At 63.0% G+C, this 13,136-nt stretch overlaps 1 protein-coding gene across 7 annotated transcripts in view; it reads left to right on the top strand.

Moving 5' to 3' along the window:
* Positions 1–13,136, top strand: part of Morn1 (MORN repeat containing 1) — a 49,761-nt gene that overhangs the window by 3,861 nt on the left and 32,764 nt on the right. For 4 of the 7 annotated variants that reach the window (XM_015501496.2, XM_048783792.1, XM_048783797.1 and 1 more), the window contains 4 exons: positions 1,042–1,132; positions 2,008–2,095; positions 10,642–10,738; positions 11,335–11,445. In XM_015501496.2, the coding sequence (XP_015356982.1) occupies positions 1,042–1,132; positions 2,008–2,095; positions 10,642–10,738; positions 11,335–11,445 (387 nt within the window). The remainder of the gene's footprint in view (positions 1–1,041; positions 1,133–2,007; positions 2,096–10,641; positions 10,739–11,334; positions 11,446–13,136) is intronic. The other 3 variants (XM_048783793.1, XM_048783796.1, XM_048783794.1) reach the window with 1 other exon arrangement.

Genomic DNA, 13,136 nt, shown 5'->3' on the forward strand with positions numbered 1-13,136 from the left:
GGGGGGCTGGAGCAGAAGCCCACTCTGGCATGGGAGTTACTCTGGCTTTAGAGCTTGGAAAAGGAGGTGGGGGCCCTGGGGGCAGGGTCATGCCCTCATCTCTGCTCCCAGACCACATCCGGTACAGGTCCGCATGCTAAGCCCCCCCGCTGTGTCCAGTGACACTGGTCAGACCTCAGCTGTCTGCTGCCCCTAGCTCATGCCCAACACTGGGGTCACTTTCTCAGGCTCCTGTGGTCCTCAGGTTGGCCTAGGGCCCACAGGGCAGGCCCTCTGGTCTCACCTGGAGCCGCCCCAGGCCTGCAGCCACAGCTCAGCAGGCCTGGCACTGCCCAAGGTTCCATGTCTCAGGACTTCCAGGGGAGACTGCAGGCCCTCCCAGGGCCTAGCGGCCCCTTTCTCAGTCTGTTGGCCAGAGCAAGTCAGGAGGCAGGTTCGAAGGGTCCTGTCCCTTTGCCCAGCCACTGGTGGAAGGACTGGCTACATCTGGAAAAGAGTCGAGCGGGCAGGGCCACCTCCGCTTTAGGGGTGGCTTCCTTCTTCCCAGGCTGGCTGTGTTCCATGCCTGTGTCCAGATGTGAAGTGCTGACAAGTTCCTGAGGCCACCTTCTCTTTCACCTTTCCTCTGGACACCAGCCAGCGTGCGCAGACTTCAAACACACCCGGCGCTCCTCAGCTAACTCCACCTCAGTCGCTGGGTCTGGGAGCCTCCGAGAGAGCCCTCCCTCAGCCTCTTGGAGCTGGGCTCATGGCCTGTGGGTCAGCCCACTAGTGGCAAACTCACATTTGCTATTCCTGTCCAGGCAGTGCCTGTGATCCCTGTGTAGCCCAGCCTGGAAGGACAGCCTGGCTCCTGGGTGCAGGGTCACGGAACCCCAGCCTTCCCCTCAGCTCACCCCTTCCTGCTGGCCTCTCTGCCAGGGAGGGCCACCGCGGGTCTGCAGGCAGCGTCCCTCTGGAAGGCAGTCACCCCAAGAGCCAGGAGCAGGCCATCCCTGGCAGGACGTAGCAGTACACTTGTGTCTTTTGGTTCCTTCCTAGGACGGGGGTTTCTGGTGGACGGGGAAGGACAGGAGTACGAGGGGTCGTTCCATGACAACAGAAGGCATGGCCGGGGACAGATGCTCTTTAAGTGAGTATGGGCCTCGGTGTGGGCCATGCGGAGCCAGAGCAGGGGTGCCCCTGGGTGGGGTGGGTTCTGCAGAGCCCCAGGCCATGGGCGTCCAGTCCTGGAACGCTGGCCCAGGGTCACTTTGTGAATCCTCTCTTTTCTTCCTCTTGTGGTGCTGGAGTGGACCAGGGCCTGCACGTGTAGGAAGCGCTGAGCTGCACCCTGCCCTCTCCTCATTCGAACACGTTGTGTGTTTAGTAGAAAAAGTCAGCCCCCCCAACTAAAATGCCTGGTGGGCTGGGGCTGGGGCTCAGTGGGGCAGCGCTCGCCTGGCCCGTGGGAGGCCCTGGGTCCCATCCTCAGACCACATAGAAATAAGTAAATAAGTAAATGAAAGGAAAGCGTTCTGTCCGTCTACAACTCAACAAAGTTAAAAGCACCTGGTGGGCCAGTGGGCTGGGGAGGTGGCCTCCCCCCAGGCCACCCGGGTTTGATGAGGGGTGCCTCCTGGCTGGCACAGGCATCCTCCAGGCGAGGATATGAGGCCTGGGGCCTGAGTGCCATGTCCCCGAGCCGTTCTCACTCCACCCGCCCTGTGCACGCCCCGCCCTCTCCTGTTTCTTCCACCCTTTCCCCGTCAGGCAGCAGGAGCCGAGCACGCTGGGTGTGGAGCCCGGCCTGCTCTGGAAGCGGGTCCTGCAGAGTCAGGCAGACACGTCCTGCCCGACTCCGGCCCTCCTGAGCTGGCCCTGGGGAGGCAGGACCCGCAGGCCATCTGTTCGGGGCCGATTTTTGCCCTGGTCCGGGTGGTGCGTGCTGAGCCCAGTGGGAGGAGCAGGTCTGAGTCACAGCCGCCACCTGGCTGCCTGCTGAGGGCCCTGTGCTGTGCCCCTCAGGAACGGTGATAAGTATGACGGGGACTGGGTCCAGGACCGGCGTCAGGGACACGGGGTGCTGCACTGCGCTGACGGATCCACCTATGAGGTATCCGCTCACCACCCACAGGGGAGGTGGGCGGCTGGGTGGCGGGGCAGCTCCTCAGGGAGCAGGCTGCTGGACCTGGGGCACCCTCCAGGTGACACACAGGGGCAAGGCTCCTCCACAACAGCGTCCTCAGCTGGACAGGCCTTGTGCCAAGACAGGCGAATGAGAAAGCCAGTCGGTCAGCACAAGGCCCCCCACCCAGGAGCCCTGAGAGCCCCGTGGACGCAGGGCCCCTCCAGCGAGTTCTGCCATGGGGTGGACGCTGGTCCCTTGAAGACTCCCTGGGGCAGGCACTGATGAGAAAACTGAAGCTTAGTGAGGGTGATTTGGTTGAGCTGAGTTTGGGTGTTCAGCTGACACCTGGCCCTAGAGGCCTTGGCACCAGCTTGGCCACCTCCTGGAGTCACGAAGGACCATGACACTGTACCCTGTAGAGGAGAGAGTCACTTCTGGTCACATAAAGCATGCTGATGAGAGACACCTGGGTCCAGCAGGCCCCCTGCATATACAGACAGGAGCCCTACCCTCTCTCCTCAGGAGTGAGGCTCGTGTGGTCCCCTCCCTCCGGGGACTTCAGGCTCTGAGGAAGCAGGTGGAGAGCTAGGCAGGTAGGGAGACCTTCCCAGGACCCCGCCATGGCTTTCACCATGAGGAGCAGAGCTCAGCTAGGAGCAAAGCAAGCAGGGGCCAACTTGGGGTGGTGTTGGCACCAGCAGCCGGTGAGTCCTTCACTGAGCCGGGCACAGACACCTGCCCTGGGGACCCTCCCAGAGGGACCAGCCTTGGAGCTGAGGCCGGGAGGTGGACGAGCTGCCACCTAGAGACGGAAGGGCAGAGCCTGCCAGGCCGTGGAGCAGCAAGGGCAGAGAGACTAACACGCAGAAAGAGGGCAAGGTCAAGAGCAGTCAGGGCCCGGGCATCGTGCTGTCCCAGAGCCTCGGGGGAATGGGGCTTCCCTCCCGCATCACAGCCGCCCGTCACGAAGCCCCTCTCATCTCTGGCTCTTGTGTAGAGACTGACAGGCGAGGAGGCCCTGCACACTCTTCAGGAAGCAGGAACCGGCCTGCAGGGCGCGGCCGGCAGGTGTGGGGCTCACTGACAGGTGGGCATCAGGCAGGAAGAGACACAAGGAGGACTGGTGGGTTCCTGGCCTGAGCGTGGGAGGAGAAGGTACCTGCTCCAGATGCAGCAGGAGAGGAAGCCACTCTGGAACTGTCACCAGAGGAAGTGCAATGAAAGAATCACTGACCAGGAAAAGGGCAAAGAACAACACCAAAATAGCGATGCAAGAGTGTCCCCAAGGCACCTCCAGGATGGGGTGGCTTTGACCTGCTGCTGCAGGGCCCTCCAGGATGGGGGCATTGTCCTGCTGTTCCAGGGCCCTCCAGGATGGGGTGACTTTGACCTGCTGACCCGGGATCCTCCAGGATGGTGGCATTGCCTGCTGACCCGGGATCCTCTAGGATGGTGGCATTGCCTGCTGTCCCAGGGCCCTCCAGGATGGGTGGTGTCATCCTGCTGTCCCAGGGTCTGGTGGCATTAGCCTGCCGCCCCGGGGCCTGACTGCAGGGTGAGCTCCTTGCAGTGGGAATTGGGAGCCAGGAGGGCGGTGCTGGGGCTTCTCACAGCTGGAGCTGTCACCGTGTTGGTCGTGAAGCGCCAGCCGGGTCAGGGCCTGGGAGCCCAGCACCGCTGCACTGGCTGGTGGCAGCAATGGTGACTGCACTGGCTGAGGGGTCCCCTGAGCGTCCCACAGTCTCAGCAGGAAGGAGGCGAGTTCAGGCCTCTGGAAAGCTCCAGCCCCAGCTGAGAGGTGCCAGGCCCCTGAGGGAGGCCTCGTTCCTGGCAGGTGACCCTGGTGGTTGAACTCCCGTCAGAGCTGCGAAGAGGTCAGTTCTGCTGGAGGTGGCTAGCCACAGGAGCTCGGACAGTGGTCCTCACTGGCTGCCTGTAGGACATGGAAGTCTGGGAGGAAGCCACATCTTCTCCCCCAGCAGGGGCCACGTGGCCATTGCTCAGGACCAGCGTTCCCACATGTGGCTTGACTCAGGCGCCATGGCAGAGCGCAGAGCCAGGACCCCACTAAGACCTCCTCCCTGCACCCCACCTGCCCAACGGCTGTGGGTCAGGGTGTCTGGTGTGGCTGCTCCGTGACAGTTTCCTGCTCAGCTCCTCACCGTGTCAGCCTCGGCTCCTCTGTGACAGGCCATCGCCCTGATTTATAGATGGAGAAACGGAGGCTCAGGACGTCTCCCAAACTAGGAAGTGACGGCGCAGCCCTTGGCCTCAGCACAGGGCCTTGGCCACAGCCCAGTGCCGCATGCCCTGAGCTTCCGGGAAGACTGCCCTGCTGGGTCCCCCCAGGGCCTGACCCTCTGCCCAAGCACAAAAGGGAAGTGGTGTCTGCTGGTGGCCAGGACAGAGCCCTCAGCATGGCAGAGTTGGGGGAGTCACCAAGATTTTGTGCTCCCCTAGCCGAATCCTGGCCCCAGAGGCAGGTCTCTCCCCAAGTTACCATAGGCCATGCTGCCTCTGGTCACCAGTGGACCCAGCTCTATGCTGCACCTCCACCCTGAAGCCGGAAATTGGGGACAGGGCGGTGGAAGTGCCTCTCCAGCTGCGGCAGCTCCACCACTCCACCAGGGGGCAGCCCAGCGCCACTCAGCAGCACCACACCAGCCTCCAGCCTCAGTTCCCAGCCGGTGCCGGGCCACCGAGGAAGCCCAGGCCTCTCTGGGAGCGCAGGCCTGCCTGTGGTTGTGACCTCCCTGTCCTGGGGCCAGAGGCTGGAATTCCACAGGACGTTTCAGGGAGGCCTCACCCCTGGGCGGCCTGCATGTCTGTTAGTGAGGACCCAGAGTCCTCCGCTCGGCCCATCTGCAGGCCCTTCACCAAGCCCTGTGCACACACCCTGGCTGGCCCCTGGCCCGTGGCTGACCAGCTGGGTCAGGAGCCCTGGCAGTGTCCGGGGAAGGGGAGGAGATGGTCCCCATCCTCTGTGCCATTTTGGCCTGTGGCCCAGACACTCTCATCGCATCAAGAGTGGTGGCAGGAACTGAAGCAGCTACTGCCAGGAACACAGAGTGACCAGAGGACCCAGGGCCACATGATGTGGGCCCTGAATTCCGTTCCCTGCAGCCGCCTTGTTAGCAGCCCTGGTGTGGCTGAGGACCAGTGTGGACAAGAGCCCTTTCCTGTAAGAGTAACCCGGGTGGCATGGCATCTGCCATCGTGCTGGCTTTGGGCATGCAGCTCTGAGCACTAATCCACATGCACCCGGTGCGTCTCCACCTGCCAGCTCCAGGCTCCCCGTCCCCTGCCGGCCCGGCACCCGTCCTCCTTTCTCTTCTGTACATCTGACTATTGGGGCGTCACGTGAAAGGGCTCTCCAGGGACTGGGCGCTTTGTGTCTGGCGTAAGTCACAGCATCCTGGAAGTTTGTCCTCGCTGCAGCCGTGTCGGAATTCCCTCTGTGAGGCTGAGTGCTCCTCTGTCAGGGGTACACACCATTCTCTTTGAGCGGTGCTGGGGGTCGGGCCCAGGGGGCTCCACCCTCCGCTACCTCCCTGACCTTTAAAAACCATCCTAAATTGGAAACTGTCTCAGTAACTTGCCACCCCCTGCTCAGCCTCCCCAGAGCAGGGCTTCAGGCACACACCACCACAGCTGGCCCGTTCCACCTGTTTAAATGTTGATCCAGGGCCTTGCTGAGTTGCTGAGGCTGGTCCCAAACTTGTGATCCCCCTGCCTCCGCCTGGGATTCCAGCCCTGGCCACCGCGTCCACTCAGGTGATGTTTTCTTTCCCGGGTCTGTCGGGTGCCAGGGCCGCTGCTTCCAGCCTTGGTGGTGGTGAGGCTGCTGGTGTGCAGGTCCCTTCCGGAGCCCGCTCTGTGGCGCTGTGTGGACCCACATGGGGGACGGCACCGTGTGGCAGTGGCTGCGCCCTTCTGGTTCCCACCGAGGTGCCCAGGGGCTCAGTTTCTGCATCTGCTGCCCACCCTCCTTTTCTGGCTGTGTCAACGGCGCCATCCTAATGAGCGTGCGCCCTGCTAACCGCAGCCACAGAGATGGGCCCGCACCCTCTGCCCTCGCCCTCCCCCTTCTGTTGGTGTCCATCTCTCCCACCCCCTGGCCGGGCTGGCCATGTCAAGGCCCTCTCTCCTGCTAGGGCTTGTGCTGGGGCTCTGTGCAGAGCCTTCCCACAGCTGTGCCTGGCCTTGGACTCTGCCTGTCGGATGGGCCGGTGCTCAGCTGCCTCCAGGAAGCCCCCCAGGCCCACCAGCTACTTCCCACTTATTTCAGGTGCACCTTTGTTTTCTGAAAAGGCTGGAAAGCAGCCAGTCCTCTCCCTCATCCTTCCACTCTGGGTGAGGCCTCTCAGCCCTCCAGGCTTGGCCCCAGCCATTTCTCACAGTAGCCCGGGTTGTCTTGGCTTGTACAGAGGTCAGACCCAGACCTGAGGAGCACAGAGATGCCAGCAGTTACTGCAGGCGAACTCAGGGCTGGCCAGAGACCCCCAGAGGACATCAGGTGACCCAGGAAGGCCTGGTGGCGCCCCACGGCATAGGGTAGCCCCTGGAGAGCAGCAACACTCAGGGAACCCTAGTGGAGCCCAGAGCAGTGCACCGGGGGAGCGGGGTCTTTGGGGGGGCACCTTTGGTTTGGTGAAGCGCGGTGTCTGTCTGCGGTTCCAGTGTCCCAGCTGCAGACTTCCTGCAGCCCTGGGGAGATGGCTCCAGGAGACTGGCTGGTCTCCCACGGGGAGCAGATGGCCGGCCTACGGGTACCTTCACCTGCAGCCGTCTCCAGCCCCCCTCTCCTCACCTGGGATCTGTGGGAACGCTGCTCCAGAGAGACCCAGGGGCCGATGGACAGGGCCCAGAGCCCCTCCCACATCCTGCGCCCCGTCCTCGGGTCAGAAAGGCCAAGTCCACGAAGGCAGGCTGGTGACCCCAGAGCAGGTCCACACAGATCCCGGGCAAAACTGGGAGTATTGGAGCATGCACACCCAGCCGTGGCCTTTTACGGAGCCAACCACTCGGCAAGGCCCCTCCCCACTGGCCACAGTCAGCGCAGGAACTCCTAGGTTCTGTGCCCGGTCAGTGACCCCACAGAACATGAGGATCAGTGACATCAAGACCGCAGATCCGCTGACAGGAGGCCCCAGGACCGTGCAGCTAGCACCAGGTGGAGCGGCGCCCTGTGGATCCCGCCGTTCATGGGGAAGTGACGGGCCACCTGTCCTTGGTGGCTGAGGGGCGGCACACATCTCAGCGTCGTGCCCCAGGGCCAGAAGGAAGGTCCCAGCCGCTCTTGCCCTTGAGGTACCCGCAGGGAGTGATCTTAGCACCCACCTGCTCAGGTCTGAGGCTTGGCTACAGCTGGGGACAGTTCCTTCCTTCAGCACAGAGCAGCATAGAGGCTTGTGGCTCCCCCACCCCTGGCCAGGCTCTTCCTGCTGTTATCAGCCAGGTCCCTGGAACCCAGGGAGGACTGCGGTGGGCAAGAGCCTGAGAGGTGGACTTCTGACGAGGACGGACATGCACACACTGTGGGAAGGAGGCCGGGCAGCTGCAGAGTCATTTCTAATTAAAATGTAGGGAAAACCGGCATCGATTAGCTGGAAAGAGCTGCCTGGAGCTGGGCACGTTGGCCACACCACAGTTCCACAACCTGGAGGCTGGGGCAGAAGGATGGGCAAGTTCAAGGCCAGCCTCAGCAACTTAGCAAGGCCCTGGGGGTGCCGCTCAGTAGCAGCGGGCCCTGGGCTCACCCCTAGGTACCACAGAAAGACCACTGCCCGAGATGGAGCCGGGTACTTGTCCTCACGGTTCATTTACACTCAGCTTGCCCGTGGCTGGACGGCGCCCATCGCTTGCAAGCCACGGGGCATTGCTGGTCAGAGTGTCTGGGGACCTCACTGAACGAGCGTCCCGTCTGGGCTGCACTCACCTGTCCCAGGAGTCAGGAGGCCTCTGGGAGTGCCAGGGTGGTGGCAGCCGGGCGGGAAGGTGCTGGGCTGGCACCCCTCCTCCTGAGGTCGCCTTGGAGGCTGACCCTGGCCCCCCTCCCACCTGCACACCCGTTCCTTGGCGTTGGTCTCCCGTGTTCCCCATTCTTGCTTTATATTGGGTGTGGGTTTCCCTGGCTGTCCCTGTCATCGCCTGCACCTTCCTGTGTCCCCTCACTGCACCCTGTCCTCACCTGGGTGCCAGGCAGCAGCATGACTAGGGGGAGGGAGAACGGTGGTGCCCACCCCAGGGGATTGGGTCAGTGGCCTTGTGCCCACCCCAAGGGCTTGGGCCGGTAGCCTTGTGTCCTACCCTGGCCCAGCCGAGGCCCACCCCAGGGGCTTGGTCAGTGGCCTTGTGCCCCACCCTGGCCCAGCCGAGGCTGCCGTGTGTTGGAGCCCGCCCTGGGCACCGACCCGGAACGTGCCTGGCTCTCAGGTCCAGGCCGGCCTTGCTCAGCTGCCCCCTCGGGCTGCTTCAAGGTGGCCCCAGGACCCCTTGTCCCTGGTGTGGCAAGGAACCTCTCCACACCGAGGATAAGGCACATTGGCATGTACGGCTCCCTCTTTGGGTGCGTGTGGACCAGCAAGAGCAGGGTGTCCGAGCACGGGATTCACATCTGTGCAGCCGGGACCAGCCCACAGGCTAGCCATCTGCACCAGCCAAGTGCTGTGCCGAAGCCCCAGAACCGCGGAGAGGGCTCAGATCCGAGAGTGCCACGCACAGTCACCTCTGCCGCAGTGGTGGCAGGCACCATGGATGATGGGCACCATTGGCCATGCTCGAGTGGTCCCAGGGAGCGCAGTGGCCAGGGCTCCTGGCAGACTTGCAAGGAGCACTTCTCACCACCCGCCCCAGCTGTGTGCCCGCGGTAGGCATCTCTGCAGCACCGTGGGGGCCGTGCATCCGTCTGGCCTCTCCTTGCCTGTGGCACCCACCCGTGGACAGATACGTGGCTGCACCTCCTCTGAGGAGCTGGCTGAAGAGCCTTGGTCTGGAGGCAGTGTGCCTGCCCCAGGCCTCCCTGCAGACCGAGTGTGCACTCCAGCATGTGTGCTAGATCATCCCTCTCTGGAGAGCTGGACCGGGAAGGAAGGAAACCAGGGACAGGAGTGAGGACGGCAGTGCCAGGAGGGGACAGGAGGCCACGAGGGAGGAGCAGTAAATGAGGACTATGGCCCCCTTTCTGGGAAGTGTAGTCACGTGACCAAGAAGGCCAGGCCAGGGTGAGGACCCGCGTGCCGGCTCCCGGCAGGACATGGCCACACCACTGCAAGCCCGGAGCCCACTCCTGGCACCCGGCCCCAGGCCCTGCCTTCCTCTTCCGTGCGCCCGGCTCTGGGGCCTCAGGTCCATGGCTGCACGGGGCTCGGAGGCCTTTGAGTTGCAGCTCCTCCTACCAGGACACCCTGGGCGGCCATGGGCGACACCGCAGGCACTCAGCACTGGGCACTCCAGGAGCACGGCCAGTGGGCAACCGTGGGAGTGGGGGCCATCCGTGTGGGGCTAGCAACTCAGGTCTCAGTGCAGGAGGGACAGGGCCGCCTGGGGCCCCTCGAGACCCCACAGGGATGACTTAGCAGCTCGTGGGAGGGAGACTCTGCCCAGATCAGAAAGGGGTGAGGTCTGCAGGCGCCGGCTGTGTGGGGAGGACAGCTCTGAGCTGCCCACCCCTGCTGATGTGGCCGGCCCAAGGCCCTCTCCACACTTGTCTCTGGCTTGTCCCCAAGGGCCCATGAAAAGCTCTCTTTCTTAGACTTTGGGGTGCCAGCCCTTTGCGGCCCTTCTCCCCAGTCTGGGCATCCTCGGCCTCCCAGTCCCCGCAGGCCTGAGCGTTCCATAGCACCATGCCCCCGTTCTGCTGCCGCCCCTCAGGGCTGCCCTCCCTCCGGTGCCCACATGGCCCGTGTCCCAGGGCCAGTGCGGTGCCCGCAGAGCCCGTGCCTCCGCACCGTGCAGCCTGAGGCCTAGGGTGGGCGGGGATCCTGGAGCCCAGTTAACCTCTGCAGCGGAGCGGCTGGAACGGAGCCGCCCTGGGCCAGTTCCCCTTACAGAAGTGACCCAGTCAGACACGACACACTGGGATTTTCCATGGAAATGCCTCTCCTGCTCTGTCACGTTGCTGTTCCTCCCTCCGTTGTGCGTGTGAGCTGGAGGCCAGCTGTTGCTGGGGAGCGGCTGGAGGGGGCATGCCGTGAGCAGGCCCCGCCCAGGGGGCCTGTGTTCACTCTGCTTTAATGGCCTTTCCACTTAGGAGCATGCAGCCTAACGGGCACCTCGTCCTGGCGCCCTGGGCGGGGGCGGGTGTCTGTGGTGGACACAAGGCTGTCTCTGACCCGTCTCCCGGGTGCCGTGAGCTTGTTCTCCGCGTGTTAAAAGCCGAAGGAGAGACCGTTGACCAAGCAAGCTGGCCGGCACCCCAGCAGAATGGCCCTGCCACTCAGGAAAGCACTGGGCTGCGCTCCCGGAGCTTGGAGGTATGCAGAGGCCCGTCCCTGTGGAACTAACCTCTGAGGCCATTCTGTCCTCTGCAGGGACAGTGGCACAGCGATGCCTTCAGTGGGCTGGGCAGCCTGGCCCACCTCTCGGGAGTCACTTACTGCGGCCTGTGGATCAACGGCCACCCAGTGGGTAGGTGTCCCTGGCCTTCCTGTTGACCTGTGGGGTTGGCCTCGTTCTCAGGTGGCCCTGGGAAGTCACACTGAGGACACTGGGCCTCAAGCACACTGGGCAAGGCCTGGGATGAAATGGAACCCAAAGTCCCTTCCCCGTTAGGAGAAGCATGTTGTGGTTTGATTTCCAGAGGGCTGTGGACATGCAGGGTCCTGCTGCAGCAGGGCCTCCTAGCCGCAGACCCCCTCACCACACCCCCACCCAGGGACCTCCCAGCCCCAGGCATCTGGAGTGGCCTGGTCAGCTGTACTGCCCCCCAGGTAGCCCCAGTCTGACTCCCCTGATGCTGTGCACCCTGAAGTGACCACAGGGTGGCCTATGGCCTACAGAGGGGCTGGCCACCTCCCTGGGCCACGATTCCTGCTCCTCCGTTGCTCCTGGTGGGACCTGGGTGGCCTCAGCCCAGGCGACCCTGCGCACCAGCTGGGCTCCTCCCTCGGGCTTGATGTCACCTGGCACTGTCTTCTGGGCAGCTCCTCTGACAGGCAGGAGAGGGCTGGAGCTGCAGGGGTCGACCCTCCCAGCCGCTGACGCTGTCCTCTGCCCTCTCCCAGAACAAGCCACGAGGATCGTCATTCTGGGTCCAGAGGTGCTGGAAGTGGCCCAAGGAGCCCCCTTCACCCTGCGGGTCCAGCTGCAGCAGGCCCACGGGGACCTGGCCAAGAGTAAGCTCCACCAGGGGATGATGGCGCCTCTCCCAAGGGCAGAGGCCCCGGGGTGGGGTTCTTGGGCAGCAAACGCCCAGGAAAGATGCCTCCGGTGCTTCCTGGCACCCGTGCTGAGTGTGCCAAAGTCGGTGGCCCAGACCTAGCAGAAGGAGCGGGGCTTGCCGCCCACCCACTGGTGGGGCAGCCTGGTTTCTGGGTGTGCCGTGAGAGTCCGTGTCTGGCTTGCGTGCGGGCTGCTGCCCAAGGTCAGTGCGCATCTTACAGAACACTGAAGAGGGAAGAGACGCTGTGGGTCTGGCTGAGTCCACCCCTGGGGTGGTCAAGGAGGATGAGGTCCCCTCCTGCTGTGAGAGATGGGCCCGCCAACTTCCCAAAGCCCTTGCCACCACACTGCGAGCCCCAGTCCGTGCTCTTCCCCTTGGCCCAGCAGGCTGCATTTAGGACGCCCCTCCTGGGCGTGGCGGACACCTCGGTCATGGCCAGCCGGTCTGCTGAACAGCCTCGGGCAGGCATCGTTTTCACGCCATGAGACGAACCTGTGCCAAGCCCTCAGGTCTGGGCAGCCACCAGCACAGCATGACTCTCTCTCAGAACATCTCCCTCCCCGGAAAGACCCCTGCTGGCGACCCTGTCCCCACACCCGCCCCTAGCCAGCCCTAGCCGTCCTCAGACTCTGCAGACTGTCCTTTCCTGGACACTTCATGTGAATGGGAGCTCGCTGCCTGTGGCTCAGGCTCCGTCCTCTCTCCTGCACGATGTCAGGCTCCTGCATTTGGCCACGTCATCAGGGCCCTCCTTCCTCTCAGAGTGGCACCCACAGTGGACATTTGGCCTCTTGTGGACGGTGCCACTGTGGACACTGGGCACAAGTCCTTATTGAAACACTTGCCTTTGGCTCTCCTGAGTGGGACCACTGGGCCATGCAGTGGACTCACAGTCCAACTGCAAGAAAGTGTCCATTATTCCCGGAACGGGGCACTCTGCGTCCCTCCTGCGTGCAGGCCCTCTGGCCGCTGCTCCTCCGGCCTGGCATTCTCTGCTTGGTTGCAGCCAAGGTCTCCAGTGCTGGCTCCTCGCAGCTGGGGTCTGCGTGGCCCTGGCTGCTGCTGCTGGGCAGCGCTTCGTGGGTTCGTGGGCCGTCCGTGTGTCTTCTCTGGAGAAGCGTCTGTCCAAACGCTTTACCCACTTGAAAACTCCGCACTGTGTGTGCTCTTGTTTTTGACCTCGAGTCCTTGGTGTGTGAAAGAAGACAGATGCGCCATTGCCAATGTCTCCCGACGGGGCGCCTCCTTCCGCTCTCTGAAGGCTGTCTTTCTTCTTCACAAAGTTCTCAGTCTCGGTAAAGCCCAACTGCCAACTTCTTTCATGGATCAGACTTCTGGCCCCATAACTAAGGATTCTCTACTAACCAAGTGCACAAAGATGTCCCCGTTTTCTTCTAGAAGTTTTATGGTTTTAGCTCTGATATTTAGGTCTGTGATCCATTTTGACCTAATTTTTCTGGATGAAATTGAGCTCTGAATCCATCTTCCAGCACCCTTTGTTGAAGAGACTGTCCTTTCCCCCATTGAAGGGGAAGTCAGTTCACCCCAAGAGTGAAGGCGCCTGCCTGGACTCGGATCTGTTGCACTGGTCTGTGTGTCCACCTTGTAAGGTAAACCCGGGATCTGCCAGGACACTCCATCTTG

The sequence above is a fragment of the Marmota marmota genome, unplaced genomic scaffold, assembly GCF_001458135.2.
Source record: "Marmota marmota marmota unplaced genomic scaffold, marMar, whole genome shotgun sequence".
Classification (NCBI taxonomy): Eukaryota; Metazoa; Chordata; class Mammalia; order Rodentia; family Sciuridae; genus Marmota; species Marmota marmota.